Source organism: Vicugna pacos, chromosome 9 (genome assembly GCF_048564905.1).
Source record: "Vicugna pacos chromosome 9, VicPac4, whole genome shotgun sequence".
Classification (NCBI taxonomy): Eukaryota; Metazoa; Chordata; class Mammalia; order Artiodactyla; family Camelidae; genus Vicugna; species Vicugna pacos.
Window position 1 is genome coordinate 59,835,076 of NC_132995.1, and position 24,529 is coordinate 59,859,604.

General features: G+C 39.6%; 1 protein-coding gene across 2 annotated transcripts in view; it reads right to left on the reverse strand.

Moving 5' to 3' along the window:
* Positions 1-2,666: 2,666 nt before the first annotated feature.
* MAGI3 (membrane associated guanylate kinase, WW and PDZ domain containing 3) overlaps positions 2,667-24,529 on the reverse strand; it is a 219,539-nt gene continuing 197,676 nt past the window's right edge. The window contains exons 17-21 of one of the 2 annotated variants that reach the window (XM_015247467.3): positions 15,192-15,294; positions 14,296-14,422; positions 13,576-13,719; positions 7,088-7,226; positions 2,667-5,596 (exon numbers count right to left, since the gene is read on the reverse strand). In XM_015247467.3, coding sequence (XP_015102953.3) covers positions 4,512-5,596; positions 7,088-7,226; positions 13,576-13,719; positions 14,296-14,422; positions 15,192-15,294 — 1,598 coding nt within the window. In that variant the 3' untranslated portion in view covers positions 2,667-4,511. Of the gene's footprint in view, positions 5,597-6,199; positions 6,291-7,087; positions 7,227-13,575; positions 13,720-14,295; positions 14,423-15,191; positions 15,295-24,529 lie in introns of those variants that run through there. The other variant, XM_072967968.1, reaches the window with a different exon arrangement.

The window sequence follows — 24,529 nt, forward strand, 5'->3', positions numbered from 1 at the left end:
TGTAAGCCTCGTAAGGCAAGGAATTTTTGTGGTTTTTCACTCCTAGGTCCTCAGAATGCAGAAGAGTACCTGACCCCATAATAGGTGCTCGGTGGTACTCATTAGCAATGTATAAAATGAATGAAGAATGGATCTCAACTAATTTGCCATTTATGCAGTATTTTCCCTGTTAGGATGGAAGACTTGTACTCTCAGTGCTTCATTTATTCCTGTACAATAACTTCTAAGAACTTGGACTTTTGTTTTAATCACCCAAAAGGAGTGAAATATAATTGACAAAATTTACCTATTATTTAGAAATTAAACCAAGATGTAAGAACTAGATTAGGGCATTCATATATTTAATTGAAATAGTAATAACCCTAGAAAACGAAGGAAAATACTTGTTCAGTTAACTTTACAATTGTATAGGGAAAAATTATCCTTCCTAAAATTGCTATGGAGGTCTAACTTCAAACTTCCTAAATATGTATATTATGCCTCATGTATAATATAAACACTGAAAAGTCGAATATCCAAATACTTGCCTAATTGGGGTATGGTTTTCTTGACTTTCAGAGACAAGTAGAAAAATTCTAAATGCCAGGATGTCCTACAAAGTATAAGCTTACAGGTCTGTTTTTATTTTTGGTACATTGTATCTAGAGGTAAGTGAACCCATGCACTGCAAAAATAACCCTCTTGTAAGTTCGTGACATTCATTTTTAACATTTTAGAACTACCGCTCTATAATGGGCCAAATGGGTCTCACTCCCAAATACAGCATATGATTTGGGATAATCAAGAAGTAAATTCATTAATCTCATGCATTGATTAGACTGTCATTTAAAGTAATCCTTTGCTTCTTGCAGTTACTGGTGCCCATCTAGAATAACGCAGTTTGAATTTCACAATGTGCAGCAATTCCATGCCTTTCCTGCAGCACGCTCTGAGCCTATACGCTGTAATGAGGTATTACTCCAGGTAACAGGTGGTGGTTGTTTATTAAGGACAAAATAAGCCTCTTGGTTTGCGTATTTGTTAGTAGTTCTGCTTGACCTTAATGCAAATATTGTCAAATAGACAAATACCCACAGGATTCTTTGTAAAAAATATAGGTTCAGGTTAAATTAAAGCACTTGGCTGTATTTTTGTATTTTAATTTTTATGTGCAAAATGTTCAGAGTTCTTTAACAGAGAATTCTAGTTCTCATAGACCTTCATACTCTCTTCTTATACTTAAGTAAAGCCTTTTTACTTGCAAAAAGCAAGACTGAAAACAGATCCAAGTTATCGGATATCTTAAAGTAATTCAGTTAACTCAAGCAGAGAGTGTAGATTTCATGCAATGATTATGGCATGTGGTAAACAAGTCATCGCATTGCTGATAAACCTTAACAGCGTGACCAGTAAAGAGCTGCCTAAGTGAAATCTGTTACCATGTAAAAAAGCACAAGTGGTTGTTAGCACTGGCGCATGCCAGGATGATGTAAGAAGTTGTTGTGATGTATTCTTCATACCAGACTGAAACATCACGTTTTGTGACTGAAGTCTGTTTACACCAGTGTCCCTTATTTCCTGGACCTCACTCTGGATTGAGCTTCAGCTTAAACACATCGTAGTGGAGGTCATTAGTCAGACTGTCACATAGTTTACCTAATTTGAGTACTCCTTGCTTTCTTAAAAACCCAATTCTTTTTGAATGTTGGGTATATTAAATATGAAATTCTTCATTTGTCCACATGTTTAAAAGCAATTAACTTTTTCTACATGAGACTATTAAAAAAGTAAATAACCAACATATTCTCATGTAGAAATAAAAAGCCAAATGCTTTTCTGTGTCCAAGACTTCTGAAATAGCAATTGATGCTGTACAAAAGCTACTTGGTCCAAAAAATTTGTTGTTAAGTAGGTTAGAAAACAGCATTATAGAACCTTACTAATCTCTCTAGGGAGGCAATGTGATAGCATCCCAGAACTTTTTTGCTCTTGTCAGTGAGGCAATGTGTCCACTAAACCAACAACAAAGTGATTTTGCTGTGACACCCATCTCCATGGTCGGGCTTGGGAGCCAGGGGTCTCATGTTTATTTTTAGTGTGGGTTCACGCTGGTAGGTAGGAGTTAATTTTTCTCTTCAAGAGTATTAAGTTAACCATTGTCTTGAAATAGGTTTTAAACTTCATTTATAGCAAGAATTCAAGTGAAATCAAGTCAAGACACTTCATTCTAAAAGTAAGTACAACCTATAGCAAATAAAACGATTTAAAAATAACGTGAAATGCCATAGTCTGATGAAACAGAGTTTGTGACCTTGCGGTAACTGGACTGGTACTATTGTGTCCATTAGAAATGTCTAGGACCAATTTCCAATAAGACAAGTCCTTTTCTCTCCCTGACAGTATAAGGATTTTGGGGGGAAGCAAATTATTTATGCAAAGCTATTTTCCTTACAATGAAGGGTATGAGGTAGCTGTAATGACTTTTACCTCTAATTTTAATCTTTACACATATAGCTATGCAGGAAAAGTCATCATTTTAAGAGTCTTCCTGATTGTAGGACTCTGAATGTTTGTTACGTGCAGAGACAAAATCTATTAGCGGACTCAGATCATGATGACAATTAGCTCCATAAATAGAGAGCAACATTAAATAAACCTGATGGTAAAAGAAATGCAGGCCATAAACATTCTGGTTTGGTTTTTTTAATATCTATATAAAAAATAACGAGCGATTTACAGATCTTTCTCTAATCAGAACCTCAGGTGTATATATAAAGGTACTGTACAATATATAAACATTTACAACCAGTACATCCATATTTTGCTTAGCATTCCAAGGCCACATTGCTAAGTCGGTATATAATCAGTACAGTGACAGGTTACTGAGGAAAGAGCCACTTCAGACTGACAACATATGACATCAAAGTTATGTCACAGTTAACAATAAAAATAGGATTTTTTTATCACTAATTGTGGACTATAGGGAAAATAAATCATTTCTGTGGTACTAAATTTTTAGCGTTTATCAAGCCTTCTAATTTTGCTCTATTCAAGTAGTTACAATAGGTGGGTAAATATAGTTCTGGATGAAAAGGGGGTTTCAAAACTCTCACTCTGGGAAACAGGTCTTATCTACAGGGGCTGATTCAGTTGTTACAGTGAAGAATTTCACAGTCGGACTCTGAGAGGGAAGGACCAGGACATGATGTGTTCACAATAACGAGATGAACCCAGGGCAACAGAACAAGTGTGTTCAACTACTCCATAAAATGGTTTTATTCTGAGTGCGCCTTTATTTATAGATGCTACTGAATGCTGCTTCCGGGGGCTGAAAAACCTGGATCTATTTTATGGAGTTAAAAACTCTCAACCTTCCAACAAACATTTCTAATTGACTTACAAATTTTTTCTGCTTAGCTTGTACAAAATTTCACATGTTTAGTCTCCCTTTCTTGTGTTTAAATGTTAATGTAGCTAGAAATTAAAATGAAATAAGATCTAGCAAAGACTGTCTCCCACCACCTTTGTCCTCATGTGCTGAGCCCGTCCCATGCAGGTTCTGCTTCTAAACACACGGACTTGTACAGCTGCTACCAGAGGGGCTGGCACTCCACCTGGCAACGGACTGTGGAGCTGGTTTCCTAAGTCCCTCTTCAAAGACATATTGTGTATTAATGACTAATGACTTAGGAGTTGGTTCAACTGAAATACCCAGACATAGAAAATTTGGTAGTTTTTCTTCAAACAGCGATAAGCAGTATGGTCCGTGTGCTTTGTTGTGGTGTTACAGTAAAATAACTGAAATAAAAAGGTGGTCTGGGATGCTACAGCACTTGAGGGTTGGGTAACATAGCAGGAGGTGAACTCTTAATTGCCTGAAGTATTTTCTCCTTGGAACATACATTTGTTAAGTCATATCTTTAACAGTGACTTGAAATACCTTATGCAGCCGAATTAACATAAAAAACTGTAAGAAGGCCAGTATTTGACTACATTTTTTTTCTTTACAGTAGTGACGTTTGAGGTTGTATTTTTAAACTGGGACACCATCAGTAGCTGTTACAAGCAGCAACGGCCGCCTTTAATGATTTAACAATCTCTTCTTCTGCAGGGGCTCAACTACGTCTCTCTAAACATGCAACATGCTATTGAGAATATCAACTTCCAAGCCAAAGCTAGTTTTTTTCATTAGTGTGGAAATATGTTTGTGAGAAGGATAAAATAGATATGATACAGTAGATAACTTGGCACAAATGTAACGGGAGTTGTGACCACGCTGTGGGTATCACTGCGTCATGTGTGGGGACGCCCGGGGAGACGAGGTGGTGCGAGCGAGGAGAGGCAGCCGGCGGGGGGCAGTGGATTCGTAGCAATCCTAAAGGCCCTTCATGCAGCCAGCTAACTCGATGCTCAAATTAAAATGTACTTAGGTGTGTTTCAGAATTTCTGAAAAATTTGATTTTTTGGAGGGGTAGGAAATGCTGCTTTTTAATAAGAAAAGGTGATTGTGTTTCCTTGCTTTACACTGAAGGTCACAGCCGCTTCTCGGCCACACCAGTAGTGCCTGTGGCTCTGCCTGCACTGGGCACCTTCCACGGCCCTGGCGTGATGGGTGTTTTCTTAACTGGAGAACCGCTCTCAGGTCTGAGTCCTCCGCTCTCTTTGTTTTTGTCAGCCACCTCTACTTCTTTGCCTTTGTGATCTTCTATTTTGTTTAAAACCGTTCTTTCTTCGGGTTCCTGCTTCAGCTTCTTTTCTGCCATTTTGACATTTTCTCCTGTTTTCTCTTTACTGGAACTTGCTTCTCCTAAGGTTGCTTTCTTCCCTGATACTACTCTACCAGCTGGGTTAGTCTTTTTGGATGGAAGAGACGTTTCATCCGTTCTCTTGCTCTTTTTCTCTGGAGACCTGGTTCTGTTTTTTCCGGGCTGACTCTGGTTCGGATCTCTCCTGCTGACACCTGCGCTTTCCCTCCCACCTGCGCTCTGCTCAGCACTGTCACTGGCACGGCCCCCTCCTCTTCCACTCGCACTTGGTTGGTCTTTGCTCCCTTCAGGTTTTTGCTGCTTCTTTGGGCTTGAAGACCGTCCTCTGCTTTTTTTGCAGTGATCTTGTCCAGAACCTGCCCCCGTGCTGATCTGACAACTTTTATTCTCCCCTTTCCTGGGGCTGAGTGATCGATCTCTGGGTCTTCTTTTGGGGTCATGTTTTAGAGGACTGGGAATCTTTTCCGAGGATTGCTCCTCTGAATAGCGACTGGCTGACTTTTTGGGACTAGCAGATCTACCTCTTTGTGTGACACCATTTTCTACTTTCAAGAGATTTTTCTTATCACTGTGCCCATGACTGTTGGGTGGATCCCTTTTATTCACATTTTTATGAAGAAGAGATTGATGCTTTAAATCAGGTTGATTTTCATTTAAAGTGCTTTTCTTTTCAGGCACAATGTCCTTGAATTCTTCTGCCCTTTCACGTATCTGAACTCTCGTTAAAGATTCTTCACTTACTGGCACATGAGACTCTTCGAATATGGAAGCAGTGTGTGAAGATGGGGGAAATGGTGACTGTTCATCATAAATCACGTTTGAAGATGAAGGACTATTAGTATCCCAATCATCTAAAAAAAAGTGATTTGAATAGAATATTATTACATTTTAGGACTATGAATAGGAACAATTAAGTTTTGAACTGTGACAGCCATTTGAATTGCACTAACTGCTTAAACAGCCTGAGTATTTTAAGAAGTTTACGTATGTTTAGATCTCGCTATAAAGCCAGATGTATACGGACAGCTGTACTTGAACGTGAAGGGTAGGTTATTTTATATATATATACAAAATAATATTACACAAAATAATTAGAAAAATGAATACTAAGTGAAGTATATGATGTGTAGATTCTTTATAAATAGTAAAAGCCCAATTAAAAAAACCTTAAATAAATAATGAGATCAGACCAAAGTACCTGGTCCAAGCAGCTTACTGATGCAGCTATTACTGATGGACACAGCTTAAGGATAGGCCAGAATCACTAATAAAGGAGCCAAATTATGGTACCAGAATGGAATTCATGGGCATTTGTCAATCATTTTCTTGCATTAAGCTGCCAAATTTAATGTCAAAAGGAAACTGAAAAGTGCAGAAGATAGAAGTAGATGTATTTAATTAGCATCATTTTTAATTAAAAAGAAGGAAGTGATTTACAAGACATGCAAATTTACCAAGTCTTTTTAAGGAAAGACCAAGAAAAGCCCTGAAAGCCTTAATGTTGCTCAGGTTTCACGTAGGAGCACAGACCGGAAGGAGCCAAACCTGAAGAAGGAAGAGAAAAAGCCTAGGACTGTGTAAAAAAAAAAATCACAGCGCAGTTAGCAAGGATGTCACCGGGAACATACGATTTACAAGCAGATTGTGGAAGGTAATACAGTCAGAGAATTATAGGCTGGAAGGGGGCTGTAGGAGGTCATGTCTACACTGATCCCTCAAATGCTCTCTGCGGGGAAGGGAAGGGAACCAGAAGGGACAAGGGCTAAGTGGTGTGGTATTTTATTTCTAGACTAGTGCGCTCAACTGAAAAGCAGTGATTTTCAAATACTGTGATATTTCAAAAGCATATAATGAAACCAAGGAAGTTTAAAGTCAGTACAGGAGTACAGAAACGGTCCCAGGTCCAACTCCTTGACTCCAGGTAGGGCTATAGCAACTTGTTTTTGACAATGACCAGAAAAACCTGAAGTTTTTATGTTGACTCATTAAGAGAGAAACTTATCTTACTAGGAGGAAAAAAACAACATTTGAAGAGATTTCAAATGTTTTTCATGACATTTAAATCGTTTGCCTCTAATGTTCTTATTTTTTACAGACGCATTTCTCTACAAAAGCAACTGCTTTCTGTTGAGACTAGCTTAACATATGTAAGTTCCAACGGAAGTCCTACAAGAAGTCACTTATTTTGTAATATTATTATTAACTATGCTATGTAACTAACTTTAAGATGGTTCTGGTGTTTACCTTTGAATTAGCTGGTGAAATATCTATCCCCTTTTCCCTCTGCCGCCCCTTCCCTAGCATACTCAACTTTTCAGCAACAAGGGAGCTGCTTTACTTACCGTGGTCGGGTATCAAGCCAGTTCCTGGCCTCAAAAGAAGAAGAACTTTATTTCCACCGGCCTGAATGAGCTCAATTGCTCGAGTATGTGTGATGCCTTGTGTAGGTTCCCCATTGATTTCAACAATCTGGTCACCAACCTGGACAGGGAACATTCACAGAAACAACATCAAGTTCTGCTCTGTCAGTCCTGGAGCACTCAGCTCAGCTGAATGACTCTCTTTCATCTGTAAGTATTTCACTTGTGCACTGCTATCATGCTGGAGTTGAGGAGGAGTGGACGATGGTAGCCTTTACTCCATGTAAGTTTATGTGACCACAGTAAGCAGGATCTGAGCCTCTTGAAATCAAGAATCAAATTCTAAGTTTTCAACCAAAGGTGAAGTGGTGGAAGAGGTGAAGACTCTGACGAACGTGACACCATGGAGCTACCTCTGATCCACCTGCGAAGGGTCCTTCCCGACATGAGCTGAATCTTCTGAAACCTGGGCAGGTGGTGCCTCATCTTTGAAGCCTTTCCTGGCCTCCAGGGAGAACCGCCCACTCCCTCCTTTGTGTTGCCACTACACCCTATACTTAGACGCAGCATTAGGTAAAGGGAGTATTTATAGGTTAAATCTCTTAGAAGATTCAGCTTGGAGCACATACTATTCTGAATACTCATTTAAAACCAATAACTGGCTTACACTTAATGACTTTAGTGTACAGTGATTTCCCTAGAAAACAAAAACTAGGGTGCAGAATAAGATACTTCAGTACCATTCTATTTACTAGAAATGTCTGCAGTTATTTTAAAAGAGATAGGAAAAATATGAATGGGTCAAGTATAACTTTTACAGAGGACCTGATTAAAGATAATGATGGTAATGATTTTAAAGTATATTCTGGATTTTAAACTATATTTCAGGGTGACAAGCAACTGGAGGGTCTTGGCTTTCAAACGGAAAAACTGAACAATGGACAATTACTGAAATTCCAAAAAGCATGTTTATAAGAGCTTACTAAACCAATCCAGAAGGAACAGAAGAGGATGCAACAATTACTTAACAAAGGTTGGTAGGACAACTCTGTATCCAGAGACGCAGCAGAGCACAGTGGCCGGGAAGGTGGGCTTAGGAGTCACTGTCATGCCTGTGGTTCACTCCTGGCTCGACCCTGGCCGAGCAGAGTGGTCTCACTTTCCTCTCTGTTAAATGGGGATAATATTAGCACCTACTTACCTCCTGGGGTTGTTGGGAGGATTTAATGAGATAAAAACATAATCATGATTATATATCAAGCAGAAATAAATGTTAGTTTTCAAATGATCTATTTTCTGCTTTTCCAAAAAAAAGATTTAAAGTGTATCAGGATGAAGAAGATTTAACTGTAGTCTGCACCCCATTCTATACAATGCAAACATTTTCAAGTAAACTATGAAACAGAATGAGTTGTTGCATATTTATGGAAAAAAAATGGGAGTCTTACTCATGAAGAAATGGAGGGTATCACAAGATAGACGGATTTAACATATAAAGTGGAAAAAAAACCTTAAAGAAACACCAGCCAAAGTTAAGATGGTAATAAATGTAATAGGATGGAGAAAAATAATAAAAATAATTAATAAGCCCCCTTAAACCCAGAATAAGTGAAACAAGAGTCAGTACCCAGATTTCATCTAGTAAGTGAAGAAAAATCATTTTTACAAGAAAACACATAATAAATTAGCACCAGATATAAAATCCTGCTGATAATTAGAGAAATGAAAATTAAAGGGGATATTGTTTGCAGCATGCTTCGGGTATATCTTGTAAAAAACATGGGGGTTATAAGTAATTTCAGTCACATTCTTTGGCTTAAATTCACTGTCCAAACCTGCATATTATTCTTTTTGCACAACAAATAAATTGCAATAAAACTTGTAATTGAACAGATTTGCCACCAGGTGTCATTTTTGTTTAACTAAAACTAAATTAGGGCGAAAGTGAAGAAAGCCATGGTTTTAAGATTTATGGTAGAGAGGCCTTCGGGGAAAAGTTCTGAACTGGACTATACAAAGCTAAAGATAAAAAATGGCACCTTTGAGAGGGAAATATAAACATTCTTTTCAAAGTTTGTTGCTTTAAAGAATTTAAATGTGACAAGAATTTTAAAATGGGGAATATATCTTTTGATAAGAATAAAAATTCAAAGTCAGAAAAAAGAAAAAAAAACCAAAACAAAATATTCAAGGTCACATTTTTTGTAGAATTGAAAAATAGAATATGGGGGACAGAAAAAATAAATGAAAGGGAGGGGAAAAAATGAGACTAGGAGAACCAAAGAAGTAGAAAGAAGGGACAGAGAAAAACTATGTTCTTTAAAAAGGTCACTTTTCTGGATAAAGAAAATGTGGTATATATATGCAATGGAGCACTTAAACTCAGCCATAAAAAAGAATTTAAAAATGCCATCTGCAGTAACATGGATGGACCTAGAGATCATTCTAAGTGAAGTTAAGTCAGAAAGAAAAAGAAAAATACCATGTTATCACTTACATGTGGAATCTAAAGAAAATGACACAAATGAACTTACTTATAAAACAGAAACAGACTCACAGACATAGAAAACAAACTTATGGTTACCGGGTGGGAAGGGATAAACTGGGAATTCGAGATTTGCAGATACTAACTACTATATATAAAACAGATAAACAAGTTTCTACTATATAGCACAGGGAACTATATTCACTATCTTGCAGTAACCTATAATGAAAAAGGATATGAAAAGGAATATATGTGTGTATATCTATGACTAAAACATTATGCTGTACACAAGAAATTGACACAACATTGTAAACTGACTATACTTCGATAAAAAAAACCCAAATAAAGTCACTTTTTAAAGGCAATCTTGCAAGTTTTTAAAACAGCCACTAAAAAAGTATTAATATTACAAAACAGTATTTCCAGCACATTGCTTACATTGTCTTATAACCCACTTAAGAACCTATAATGCCTCCCAGAGGAATTGCGTCTCAGCGACACAGGCTATGGCTGACGCGGAAAGCACACAAACTGGCTGAGGGACAACAAGCCTGGGTCCCCCTGTGACTGGGACTTAGTCTCCTGGAGCTGTAGTTTCAAATCTGTAAGTGGGGGTAGCGCCACCTGTCTCACAGCGTTTTTGTGAAACTAAAAGTAACACAAGTGAAAACACGTTGTCTGGAAGACAGCAGACTCGAATTATTCTTTAAATCTGGTTTTGTTCTATGTTAAATATTTAAGTCTGACACTATTTCTGTAATAACTTTTTCAATTCAGTGGACTTCTCATTCCTTTAGCCCAGAACCTTTTCTTCTCCTCTCTAAATCTTAATAGACTTTAAGGGCCAGATGAAGACTCATTAAGTTTACAGATCCTTTCAACATCTTCCCATCTGTAGTAAAAGTTAGTATTTTCATGTTTTAGTGAATTACACTGTTACGCTGTTTGCTAATTCCTTCACACAGCCCAAGTCCTGTCTACCCAGTAATAAGTTCTGGGAGTTAACCTTAAATATTAAAAAAAAATCCATTCTCTCATTATGTAGAAATATTAACCATGCCTTCTGTTCTTTCAACAAATCTCTACGGAGCAGCTACTATTAGTAGTCAAGGCACTGTCTCAGGTGCTGAAGATACTGGACTAATCGGTACAAAGTCAGGTTGTCAGCCTAACAGAAAAAACAAGGGAGAAGAGAGAGGCAGGAGGGGAAGGCAGAGAGGATGCTCAGGTGGCTCCAGGTGCAGGTCTGAGCTGGAGTTAAGCACTCATCTTTTTGGGCAGCGCCTGCCGCAGTGAGTTGTCTGTCATTAACGACAAAGCTCCCATGATCCTTACACCAGGTCAAGATTTTGATAACTGAGTAGCCAGAAAAATAATTCTCTCTGAAAAGCTGATTTGTTTTCTTAAGAGTTTAAAACAAACCTGGGAATAGCAGTAATAGCTAATTTTTTTTTAAATTTCAGCGAGTTTTTTCCCCCCAAATTAAAACTGATTTAATCTCAGAATTCATTTATAAAGAATAACATGTTTTAGAAACAGACTTTGAATCCCTTGAGGCCTCTTTCTTTGCCTTTGGTGAGATTAGTGCATCTGGAGGTTATATTTAAAAAGAACATTTCAATTATATCCTAGTTTTTGGTTTAATTGGATTTTTTGATACAAAATACAATAGATTTAAAAAAAACTTCCATATTTAAACTACTTAAACAGCTTCAAAAAAAAATGGTGGGGAGTGGAGGAGAAAAAGGACCAAGAAAACCAGAAATAAGTATGACATCCTGTAAACAGTGCCTCAAACTGCTCTTAGTAGAACTTTGAGAAGTTTACTTGGGCCGTGTATTTTACATAAGGTTTTATGTTTTGCAGGTGAGGAAGCTGAGGTCTGGAGAAGTCACCCAGCTGTACACAGCTGCAAGGTGGCAGAACCAGAGCTGGATCCCTCTCCCCTCAGATTTCCACACCCACGTTCTTCCTGCCTTATTAATCCGTCTCTACCGGAAAGTGAACGGAGGGAGGTAAAGCCAGCAGATCTCGATCAGCTGCAGCCCTGCTCCCGGACTCTGGCCATCAGCCCTTCTCCCTGCCGTCAAGGCTCCCCAGTTCAGGTCTGCTGCTCCATATTCTCACCCTCCCCATTTTCCCTCCTGTCCCTGATCCACTCATTACAGGCCTTCTCCAGAGTCTGGCCCCTGCCCACATCTCTAAATCTTCTCCTTTAGTGATCTCATCCACAGCAAAAGCTTCAGCCATTGCCTCTGCCTGAGTAATGCCATCATCTGGGACTTTACCTCTAATGGCCCGCTCAGTATTTACACCTGCTCCAACCAGCTGGTCCATCAACATGACTAAAAGTACATTATCAGTCTTTGCCCAATCCTTTCTCCTCCTGGCCTCCCCAACGTTTTTTTCATAGTACAGGCAGGGTGAAGCCTCTAAGCCACCCTTTGTTCCTTTCCTTCATCCTTCACTCATTTAACAAGTACTCTAAGCTGGTCTTTTCCTCATTAACAGCTGATCCGATACATATCACTTATCTTCTCCCAGAGCATTACCATTCAAGTTCTACTCCCACCACTAGGACTGGACGCTTAAAACTATAGCCAGCCCTGTTCCCTCATTCACCCTACACGCCAGGAGACTCATTTTATCAGTGTATTGCTCCGAGGGGAACTCTTGGCTCAAAAGTCTTCTGTGACTTCCCACTGTCTTGGACCTACATTTGGTGACCCATCCTACATTTATATTCTCATCCTTTTCTCCTCCCCTCTGTACTTTCTAATAGCCTCTAGGTAAACTTGACCACTTGCAGTTCCCTATATATGACCTATACTTCCTCAGTTTTACCCTTTGCTTATTTCTTCAGCCTGGAATGTTTTCTTTCCTTAATCTCCCCCTGTGGAAAGCCTATCCACCGTCCAATGCCACCTATTCTATGAAGTCTTCTCCATTCACATGCAGCTTCTTGGAGCTTGTACACAAGTCTAGTCATTTAGAGAAAGGATGGTATCTTGTTTTGGTGTCATTCTTTCTCCCAGCTCATTCAGTGCCATGTATAAATCCTTGGGTAAAGTGAACAAACACTCAATATATCTTTATGAAATGAGAGATGGGAGTGGAGCAGTGATGGGGAAAAGTCAAAACTACAGTCACTCAGATTTTTCTAATTATCATTAGAATATACCATCTAGTAATTTGCCAGGGCCATTTGCCTTTCTAATTAGTTTACTTAGTTAAAAGGAAAAGGGAAAAAAGAAAACAAAACAGAGAAGAAAAAGAAAAACTTCTCTTTCCCTGATCCCTGTTGGTGGCAGAGGGAGGAAACAGAAAGTCTTCCTGAGTAAGTAGGGGAGGTCGTCCAGATTTGAAAATTTTTAGTGTATAAACTAACTGAATACCAGTGATTTAACTATTTTTAAAAATTGAAGCCAGCAAATAAATCTTCTACCCAGAGAAGGAGGAAAATACCTCATGCAGGTCCGTAAACAATCCGGCCTGCAACGCCCTGTGCAGTTTCAGGGTTGAGAACACTTATGCTGGGACATTACTGATGCGAATGCTAGTCCTGCAACTCGGGAGGGTCATGTTCTTCCATCGTTGGCTATCTCGAGGAATAGCTAAGAGGAAAAAAATTCCCAGGCTTCTTGTTTCTTGGAAGAAGCTGGAAGATTCTGTTTCACCCTGGTTTTTCCAAGACTTCTAATAAGATGAAGGTGTATTGTACTTATTAATCTGTTTACCCTTAAATGTGGATTATGCACATAAAAATGATTTTTCTGACCACAGTCGAGACCGCGAAGGCAGCACGACGGCCACGCACGCAGCAGCCCGGGAGGAGGAAGTGAGACCAGGACAAGCCTCTGCCTCTCAGGTCTCAGCGGCGGAAAGTCCTGCTTCACAGCTTCAGCAGGTTTCCGCACTCCCTTTAATCACCTATTCCCAGAAGTTTCCATTCTGGAGCCAGAACCGAAAGGTGCAGCCAACTCACGTGAATCCTGCCGTCTTTGATGGCAGGCCCGTCCTCGGCCAGACGCAGGATGAAGAGGGCCATGTTGTACTCCTTCCCGCCCCGCAGGCTGAAGCCGAAGCCCCGCGGGCCCCGCTCCAGCTCCACCGGGTAACAGCCCAGGCTCTGGAGTGGGGAGAAAGATGAGGAAAACAAGCTCTCACGGACTGCCTTATTCAAAAAGTTTGAACAAAGGCTACTTTGATAGCTGGAAGAAATGATTTGTATGCTCAGTATGCATTTCTGTATCATAAGGAAGGAATGTAAGTTTTGGCTGAATTTGGTTGAATGAATACAATTAATCAAAGCAGCCTCAATTAGTTTGAAGATTACACGTCTTCTTTACTCATTGGTCAATGTGCCACCAAACAATCAGAACAGAATTTTGGAAAGTGCTTCCCTTAAGTAGTCTCTGACTAATTTTCCTGAAAAAAGGAAAAAGCAAAAACCAAAACAAAACCCCAAATCCTACTTTGATCCTACTAAACCACTGCTATTTCTATGTACTTAACTAAAGGTTCACATTTCTCCAATAGAGGGCAAACTTTTCTTTCACTCTATACATTCTCTCATGGACCCTAACAGAATGCCAAACACAGAATAGGTTCTTAGGAATGATGAATTTTGGGAACAAACACATCTAAACTGATCTGCAATACAGATTCCTCAGTGCCCACGCCCGGGGGGGTGGTCTCTGTTCACCTGACTGTGCCGAGTGCCTATGACCGAGATCGTCGCCGTATCAGGCTGCGCGAGGTGCTTATGGTCAGACCACGAGTGTCTGTATGAAATGGAGACTTCTTTTCCAGCTTCACCCTCTGTGGCATTTCTACAGGAGAGAGAAATCAAGTCACCCTCTGAACTGAGAAAATGGAAAAGAGTCTACAAGTAAAGGCAGATCAATTTCTTTTCTTTTAAATGCTCAACCTTGCCCGTCTCGGGCTGACAAACTGCTATAAAGACAGATTGTATCTAGAAGCAGAGAGATGCCAGGCAAAACCCCGGCCATTAACTCCAGCTTTGCTTAAAGTCTGTCAACACCCCCATGTTTTCTGTTCGTCTTGTTTTTGTTTTAAGGGCGTCTCGCTGCAGTTTACATCAAGGAAAACTGCACTCAAGTCACTGAACCAGAGGGCAGATAAGCTGACCTTGTCAAAATGAAGAATGGCTCTCCTGTGGCACCAACGGCCGTGAAGATGCTGAATTTCTGGAAATTTGGTTTTTGTTTCACGGCTAATATTTTCAACAAAAGAGGAAAGAAACATGTGGAAATACTGCTCTGCTCAGGTAGTCTGGGAAGACAGCAGTCCACGGGGGTCCGTCGGGGACTTTCCTCCCCAAACTATGAGGACCAAGAGGAGCACAGCAGGTGCAGCTGTCACTTCTACCTAATCCCCTCTTGTCAGTGTGACTGGTGGTCCCGCTGCGCCTGGGGTAGGGGCTGGGAAGAGGGAAGGAGGGATGGAGGGAGTGGAGGTCTCACTTCGACCTTCCCAGCTGGCTTCCGCACAACTGTGTAGAGACGGGTAGGGGCGGGCGATGAAAAGTAGGGGAGACCAGGAGAGAAAGAAATCAAAACCTGAAAAGAGCAGTCCCACCTGTCCCCAGGTATGTGGTTGGCCTGTGACTGTCCCATGGGCCTGTGCTGCAGAGCTGGGCTTTGCCTGGCTGAGTTTGTTCCTGATGGTGGACCAAGATGCTCTGTTCAAATGAGAAAACAACAGAAATAAGAATCTGTACATAAAAATGTGAAGGATCAAGTGGATCTACGAAAGTGAGGCAGCAACAAGTGGTTACTGCTTTCCTAATGGTAGCGACTTTACATGAACAGCACTGTTGTCAGCCACCTGCAACTGGAACATTAGCATCTTTCTCCCCGTGGCTTTTGATTAGTGTTTGTGTTTGAAGAGAACAGGAGTCATTCTTATTGCACACACTTTCCCTCTTTCACCTTTGGTTTGGTCGTCCACACAACACAAAAATCGGAAATGAACATACTCCGTAATATTGTCTAGAGGACTGAGCTCTGGGAACTGCCTTGTTTCCAGAGTGTACCCCCAATCACTGGCAAACCACCAAGATGACAAGGATAGGCCTCAGGACACTGGAACACAGAGGCCAGTCCGTAAACTACACACATATCTTCAACCTGCATCTTTAATATAGGAGTAGTTATTTTACCTAATTCTAGTATCAAAGACAAACTTGTCAAATCATCCTGAGTGTTAACAAATGTTTATGAAGAGTTTACTGTTTCTGTTTTCTAAGAGCACAAATACAGCTGAAAAAGGAACATCTGTTTCTGCATCACTCCCAGCAGCTCCAGAGCTGCGGCTGTTCCCTGAGGGTGGATTTCATAACTAAGCATGGAAACTGCTCGGGCCGAGAACTGGATGCCAATTCATGGGAGATGATGGTTAAAAGATACTCATATTTTTAAAGCTGAAACTTTCTAATGTTTTATGCTGCCTAAATTTTCAGACACAGGATAGTTAAAATATCAGAGAGAGAGAGAGAGCATAGCATAATGATTAAGACCGTGAACTCCTGAACAAGCTGGCAGGGTTTAAGTCTGACCCCATCACTTACTAGCTGTGTGTTCTTGAACAAATTACTTAAATATCCTGTGCCTCTAATCATCTCATCTATGAAAAGGGAATTACAGCTACCTCGTGGGTTACTGTATGAAGTGAGGATATAAATGTACATGCTGGAATATCATATTTACTATATCAATGTTTCTGTTAAAATGATCACAATGATTATCATCACCATAATCATCAAAATGATAGTCATTTGGGGCTATATTTCTCTTAAAATGTACATTCTGAAATATTTACCTTACTTAGCAAAAATGATTCACGTAGAGGCCATTTTTAGGTTAGAACATGTGGAAACTGATACAAACTGAATCTCAGAGTAGAATGAAAACAGAGAAAGACTGATGTGAAAGACAAGGGATATGAATGTTTAAGGAAGGAACTTCTCTTGAGAAAGCTGGGACTTCAGGGTCACTAAATGCATCGCTGTTTTATGGCTTGGATTAAGTTGTTTCTCTTCAAAGTTCTTGGGACTGAAAACAGATGAATAATTTTTCCTTAAGAACTTCTGGAACTGAAAGCTGGGAAGTACTCTGAAAAAGCAGACATCTGTCTAAGTGGCAGGAGGGGAGTAATGAGATGCGGCTAAGCTGTGGCAGCCCCGTGAGGCCCTCTGATGCTCTGACTCTGCCCACCTGGCTCGTGTGTCTACGTGGATTTCAACAACGTGTACCAGATGGAGAGATGTAGCACCAACCTTTGCAGAATTTATCCAGAGAGTTGTCTTTCCTTTTTAAAGCCAAATGTTCCAGGAAGGGAGAATGGAGCATGAACTTTTTTCATTTTTATTTTTGGTGGGGTGGGGGGAACCAGGAAATTTGTTTGTTGCTCTTTTATTACTATCATGAATTTAATTTTCCTAACTAGCTTAACAAGTTACTTATGTTGGCCTCCTCCTCGCTGGCCTCCTTGTCACCAATCTCATCTTTATTTTCTTTCCTGGATTCCAGTCCTAGAACATAAATTGGACATGCCACCACCTTATTTAGAAACCCATGGTTACTTCTATTGCTCATAAGATGCTATTCACACTTGTCACCTGGCACTCCTGGCTTCCCACTTCAGCTCCTCTGTGAAATCTTACCTGGCTCCTTAAGCACACTATTTTCATAGCACTTACCACACTGTCTCAGAGCTGGGTGAATACCTGTCTCTACTGCTAGATTGTAAACTCCTTGATGGCAGGAGCCATGCCTCATTTATATCCCTGTGCCTACCAGAAATTCCACAAGTCCTTCCACCTTTGCTTATGAGTATGCCAATTTCTAAGTGCCCGCCATTATAGAGCTGAATTCTCTTCTGTCATTGTAAATTCTTGGTACTATTAAGGGAATGGAAACTGGTGGGAAAAATTACGTTTATCAACAAGATGACTGGGAGGTACTTGTAACTTTGTATTAGTCTAATTTGGATAATTTTCTGTGCTTCACTAGTTTGGCTAAAGCAATGGGTCTATAACTTCAGAGCAGGAAAGTGTAAATAAGCTGATCAGTTTCAAGTTTTCTGCTACGCTCCCCGAAGGATGAGAGGTGTCGCTGCCAGGCAAAAGCACCACAGGCTGGTGCTTACTCTTCCAGTCACACGTTCTTATGTTATCCTCGTCAGGGTTAAAGAAACTTTCTACCATTGGTATTTTTTTCCTGTTTAGTCCTTCCACCCACATAGCATGGCTTCTCCAATTGTGTTAAAAGCTGTTTTACTTCTCAAAGTTATATATTTATTGCATGATGTCAAACAGGGCTATGTTCTAGTAAAGCAAAGGGTTAAGTGTATCTTTCTGTTAATGAGAATTAAACTTCTGCTGGAGTTTCTGTATGTAACTACTTAAGAGAAAGTGTATTATCAGCGGAAGAACACAAAACCCCATGGTTAAACTATAGCCACAAACATTATAATACATTGGGAATCATCTGTACTAAGAATAAATAAGAACCTTGTGAAAGAACTTTCTAAGACTCTTTTGAAGAGATGATCCAAATAACTGAGAGATATCCTATGCTCTTAGGTAGGATGACTTTAAATATTTAAAGGTGTACATTTTCCCAAAGTTAATATATTTTCAATGTTTCCAATAAGAATTGCAATTAGATTTTTTAGAGGAGCTTAACAAGTTGCTCTAAAATTTTGTATGGAAAAGTTTCACGAATATCTAGTTGACCTGCGGAGCACTTAGAGAAAGACTGGCCTTAACTGACAGATATTAGGAGATAACACAAAGTTACTGAGTTTTTAAAAAGTGTGTATGAATATACATATGTATACACACACTCTTAGAAATTCTATTTATACATATTAAAATTATATATACACTATATATACATATAGATAAGAACAGATAAACCAATAGAATAAAATTGAGAGCTTGGAGATTCATGTTTAAAGGGGAAGTTAATATACAGAATAGATGGCTCCACAAATCAGTGAGAAAAGAAGGACTGTCCAATAGCTGGTCCTAGAAAAACTGACTCACTATAAGAATAAAAAATAAAACTAGATCCCTCCTAGAACTATATATAAAGGTAGGGTCCAGATAGTTTTCTAATTTTGCATTCAGGTCTTTAATCTAACAGATGATAATGTAAGGGAAAATCTCCATGACATGGGGTAGCGAAGGAAAACTTAAGTAAAACTTAAAAAGTACAAGCCACAGGTAAAAACTGACTACTTTGGTGACATCTGAATTAAGAATCTCTGTATAATGAAGGGCACCTTAGTCAAAGTTAACATATAGATGACATGAAAAGATATTTGTACTTTTTAAAAAACTAAATTGATAAATGTCTATGTAATTCACAATGAATCTCTAAATATCAACAAGAAAAAGACAGCAATACCTCAAGAAAAATGAGTAAAGGATATGAAGAGGCAATTCACAAGAAGAAAAGAAAACCCCAAAATAAGCACCTAAATAGATGCTCAAATTCATGGGTAAACAGAGAAACGTAAGTTAAGCCCCAATGAGACAACGCTTTCCATACTGCAGACTAGCCAATTCGAAAGGTGGATGATGCCAAGTAATGGCGAGGATGTAAAGATAAGGACACTTCAGTGTTCTGTTGGTGGGAGCGTAGATGGTTGCAGCAATTATGGAGGACAATCTGACAGTATTTGGTTAAGTTAAGCAATTCATCTGAACAAGCAGTTTCCCTCCAATGAATTCTCACACTGTTTTAGAAGGTACATACATGAGGGTATATCAGGTAGCTGGTGATAATGTGGAGTTGGAGGTAGTGTGGCTGTCTGTGGGGGAGGGGACAGGCAATATTTGGAAAATATAGTGTGGAAAACCATCTAGCAGTTAAAAGCCATCGATTATGTTCACCCAGCAACATGGATAAATCCTGAAGGCACATGATGCTATGATACAAAAAGCACAAGCAACCAAAGAGGGATGAATTAGACATCAACGACAGTAACCTTCTGTGCATCAGAGGACAGCATCAAGAAAATGAAGAGACAACTTGCAAAATGGGAGAGGAGACTTGCAAAACACATACCTGATAAGGATCTAACATCAGAATGTACAAAGAAGTCTTATAATTCAACAATAAAAACGACAGCCCAATTCAAAAGCAAGCAAAGGTTTTGAATAAACATTTTTCCAAAGAAGAGATGCAAATGGCCAACAGCAACATCATTAGTCATCAGGGAAATAGAAATCAAAACCACAGTGATATACCATTTCACACTCACTAGAATGGCTAAAATTACAAAACAAAACAAAACGAAAACCTACAACAGAAAATAAATGGTGAGGATGTGGAGAAATTAGAAGCCTCATACATTACTGGTGGGAATATCAAACAATGCTGCTGCCGTGGAAAACTGTCTGGTAGTTCCTCACAAAGTTAAACATGAGTTGCCATATGACCCCACAATTCCACTCCTGGGTATATAGCTAAGAAAAATGAAAACATACATCTGTACAAAAACCTGTACACCACTGTTCATAGCAGCATTATTCACATAGTAAAAAAAAAGAGAAATAAATCACCAAGGTGTCTATCAAATGATGAATGAATAGATAAGCAAAATGTATATACACACATAATGGGATATTATTCATTAGTCATAAAAAGGACAAGCTACAACATGGATGAACCTTGAAAACATTCTGCCAAGTGAAAGAAGCCAGACACAAAAGGCCATATATTATATAATATCATTTATATACCATGAAATATCTAGCAAACCATAGAGACAGAAAGTAGAGTAGTGGTCTTGAAAATGTTCTGGAATTGGTGGTGATGGTTGCACAACCTTGTGAAGATACTCATTACCACTGAATTGTATACTTTAAAATGATGAATTTTAGAGTACATGAATTATGCCTCAATTAAAAAGAAAAAAGATACAGCAACTAAATGCCATGTAAGATCCTGGACTGGATCTTGGGACAATAAAATGACATTCAAAAAAAAAAAAGCATACGGTTCTGAGAGAAAAAGCAGCATAAAACCTGTAACACAATAACACCATTTATGTAACTCAAACATAAATGCCCACACACACCACACACAAATATGTATGTTAAAAGACATAACTAAAAAGAGGCAGATAAAACACACTGGCATAACTGCCAGGGGCAGTAGTAAGAGAAATGAGAGTGGAAAACGGAGACAAATGAGAATAAACAGATAAATAAATGGAAAGCAAAACAAAACAAAAGAATGGTTCTGGCAGCGTTGCCATCACTAACACAGCCCTTCGCAGCCTTTGGGAACTTGGGTTCACTCTTAAAAATGAAATGAACAAGACCTGATGCAACATTAGAAATTGATTCCAAAAAAACAGTACAGTTTAAAGATTTCTTTATAATAAGCAAGAAGAAGCGGGCTTAATCAGTTTATGCTCCAGACTTGAGAACAAGCCAGCACGGTGGAAGAGGTGGCGGTGCTGCCAGGATGCCACCAGACAGGGTCCCGAGTCACGAATATGTTTGAGAGTTTTGTACCACACATGACACTTGCCTTGGGAACTTGGTTAACCATTTCCTTGGCAAAATAAGCACAAATATTAAATAGTTTCTAGCAAAAGGGGGAAAGGAAGAGGACGGGAACAAGTTTTCTTTTTCCAGGTAACCGTCTCGTATGTGTTAATAGTGAGTGGCTTGTGGAGAGTCGGGAAGCAGTATCACATGGGAAGGAACGCAGCTCTGGGGAATCGATCTGAATGTGTGATTTCTGAAAACAGCTGTAGAGCTATAAATAATCACTTGCTTCTTTGGTGTAGTTGATAGATTTTATACGAATACAATGAAAACCCTGGAAGACTTAAAAACTACATGAATGGGATTTTATGGACAGAAATTTCTTCCAAAATCTGTCCATTTCTTACCTGAAAACACTAAGCGATTCTGGATGTTCCCACAGCTTAATAAAACTTAGAGTATAATAAGGTGTAATCACTGAAATGTGCTTTTACATGTCAAATGTAATTGTATTTTAAGAGGCTGCACCTACATATGAAGCCCACTTTAAAGCATGGGTCTGCTAGGGAGTTTCCTTCCATCCTTCCACTTTTCCTAAACACTGCCTGGCATTACGTAGGAAATCTTGAGACCGTCAACAAGACAGGTCTAGAAGTATTTGGGCCAGAATGTGTCAAACTTAATTTTTTATTCCAGGAAAAATGACTGAGCAACTTTGGACAAGATTTCACAGAAAACACCATCAACAATAAAGGGTAATTTGGGGAAAAAAATGTACTAATACAATTCAGCAGTAGAAAGACCACTTCTTTGTTTGTCTCAAGGCTCCTCAGCGTGCAGTCTGTCGGTCAGTCAGCAGTAAGATGCGTACTTATACTGAGAGGAATAATTTAGAAAATTTTATGATGATTTAACAGAATAATTTTCTTTGTTTTTTTCACTTAACTTTTTATTCTATTTCACAAAAATGCTGGTCTGTGATGGACTAGGAAAAAAACACTGATGCTTACAGATGGTTTGAGAAGCACTGATCTATACTATTGCTAGTTCCACTGCTTCCAGCAGCTTCTATCACTAGGGTAGAACTGTTAGCTCTAAAACTGAAGGTTAGAAATGTTGAGTGGCTTGTTCAAGGTCAGACAACTAATCGGTGCCAAGCACGGTGACACAAGTGCACTACGTACATCATTCTCAGAACAACCCTGAAGTGTTATTTCCTGTGGCACTGAGTGAGGCCTGCTTTTTTGTGGGTCACAGAACAAGTTTAAGGTTAAAAAGCAGGCTATAGAGATCCTGGTAAAGAAACTGAGGTAACGAAATCTGAGCAAAATACATGAAGTAACAATGAGCCTTCATTCAAAAGATTTTATTGAGCACTTACTATGTGGTTAACATTGTTTTAAGCCCTTGGGATTTAGCACTGAACATGACAAACTCTCTAACGTCATGAATCTTAAGACTTTACATTCTAGCAGGGGAGATGACAATAAACAAGCTCACAGTTCAATAATCTTGGGTAGAGCTAAGTGCAATGAAGAAAAATAAAAAGAAAAGTAAAGCTGAGTAAGGGACTGGAGGAAGGCTGGGGTGGGCGGCGGGTAGCGTTACTTTCTTTTCGATACTGTGGTTGGTTAGGGAAGGCACGAAGTTAGGAACACAGACTCTGGAGCCAGACTGCCTGATTCAAACACTTGTTCTGTCACCACTTTTATGACCACGGGCAAGTGCACATGCAGAGAATGGGAGACTAGCATGCCTACCTAGGGTTAGCGTGAGTATAAGAGGAGGACGCAGATGTGAAGTACTTAGGACAGTACCTGCTGCATGGGACGTGCTTCCTAAAGATCATCACCTCCCCGGGCAGTGAGACTGAGGCAGAGATCTGAATGAGGGAGGCAGCCGGGCAAAGATGTGGTAAAATAATGACAACTCTCATTAGATGAGCACCTGGGGTATTTACGCAGGTTATGTACATTTTCAGCTTTAATCTTGACAGTGATCCTGAACTAGATATTACTGTTCCCATTCTGTAGATAAAAAACTGAAGGTCAGAAATGTTAAGTGGCTTGTTAAGGTCAGACAGCTAGCTAACAGGTGTCAGTGAACTCTGTCGGTCAAAAGCCTCTCTTCTATCGGGTTTATACTGCCTCTGCTAGGGATTGGCACAGACTTCCTGACTTTTACTTTGTTCATTGGTTCATTCATCCATTTACTCATCCCTTCATTCAGAAAGCATTTACTGAGTGCCTACAGAGTATCACAGTCAACTGGTAATATTTTCTCTGTCTTCAAAGAGCAGACCCTTGTAATAGGGAGACAGTGATGGAAGAATAATGCTCAACGAATTGCAGAGATAAGGAGGGTAATGGGATTTAGGGGGAGGAAGCCCATGTGTACAGAGGCCAATGAGGCTGAGCTCAAGACAGGGTTTGGAAAGAACACTGGGAGGTAAATTTCAAAGGCAGGTTGGGAGCAAAATCATAAAACACTTTCTGCTCAGAGAGTGTGGAAGCACTGGAGCTTCCACTGAGGAGGATTTTAAAAGGATCAGCAGAGTCTGGGCAGAGAAGGGAAAAGAGCAGAGGCAGGGATGTCACGGGGTCTTAGAACAAGAAGGGGCCTCACAGAGCAGCTGGGTGATCTCATGTCCATGAAGAAACAGCCCCGACAGACTCTCAGGCAGAAGGCAGATTGATGTAACACCTTAGATAAATGTATGTGAGCGGAGCAGTAGGAAGAGGAAAGGGAAGAATCAAGAACTAAAAGACCAGAAAACTGACTAGATTAGAGGATCACAGGGGCAAGGGGCCATGAATACACGTTATACAGTACAAGGAATTGCAACACGGAAGACTGAGCCTTCCTAAGTCTGCTGCGTTTGGCTTCTCGGTAGCTTTGCAAAATCAGAGAACATGAGCTGAGCATTATGTAATGGTTACCTTGTAATTCATAAACAAAGGACATGAACTGGTGCTATTCAGGATGGTTCCTAATTAGAAATTCTTAATGATCAAAGGCAGTTTTAAAGCTAGGCAAGATACTAAGCGAGTTTTATGCCCTATTTACTGGCCATTCCTACATACTCCCTTTCTCCGTTTACAAAGTTGCTGCCGAGAACGAAGCCCTGCCCTGCACGGCGAGGCACACCGTGGCATGGGCCTGCCATGAAAGGCCTGATACCAACAGTCCCTTTCTTTGAACTCTTCTGAGGATTTTCTCTTACTCAAGCAGAGACTTAAGACATTATTTTAAGAAAATAAGATCTGAAAAGTATTACCAATCTCTTTCACTCTTGATGCTCACTTCTCTGGTGCATAAATAAACGGCCACCACTCTCCAGCTAAATGATTTTTCTTGAGCCTCTGACAAGTTTATAATAATCTGTCTTTTAAATTCATTAAATGGA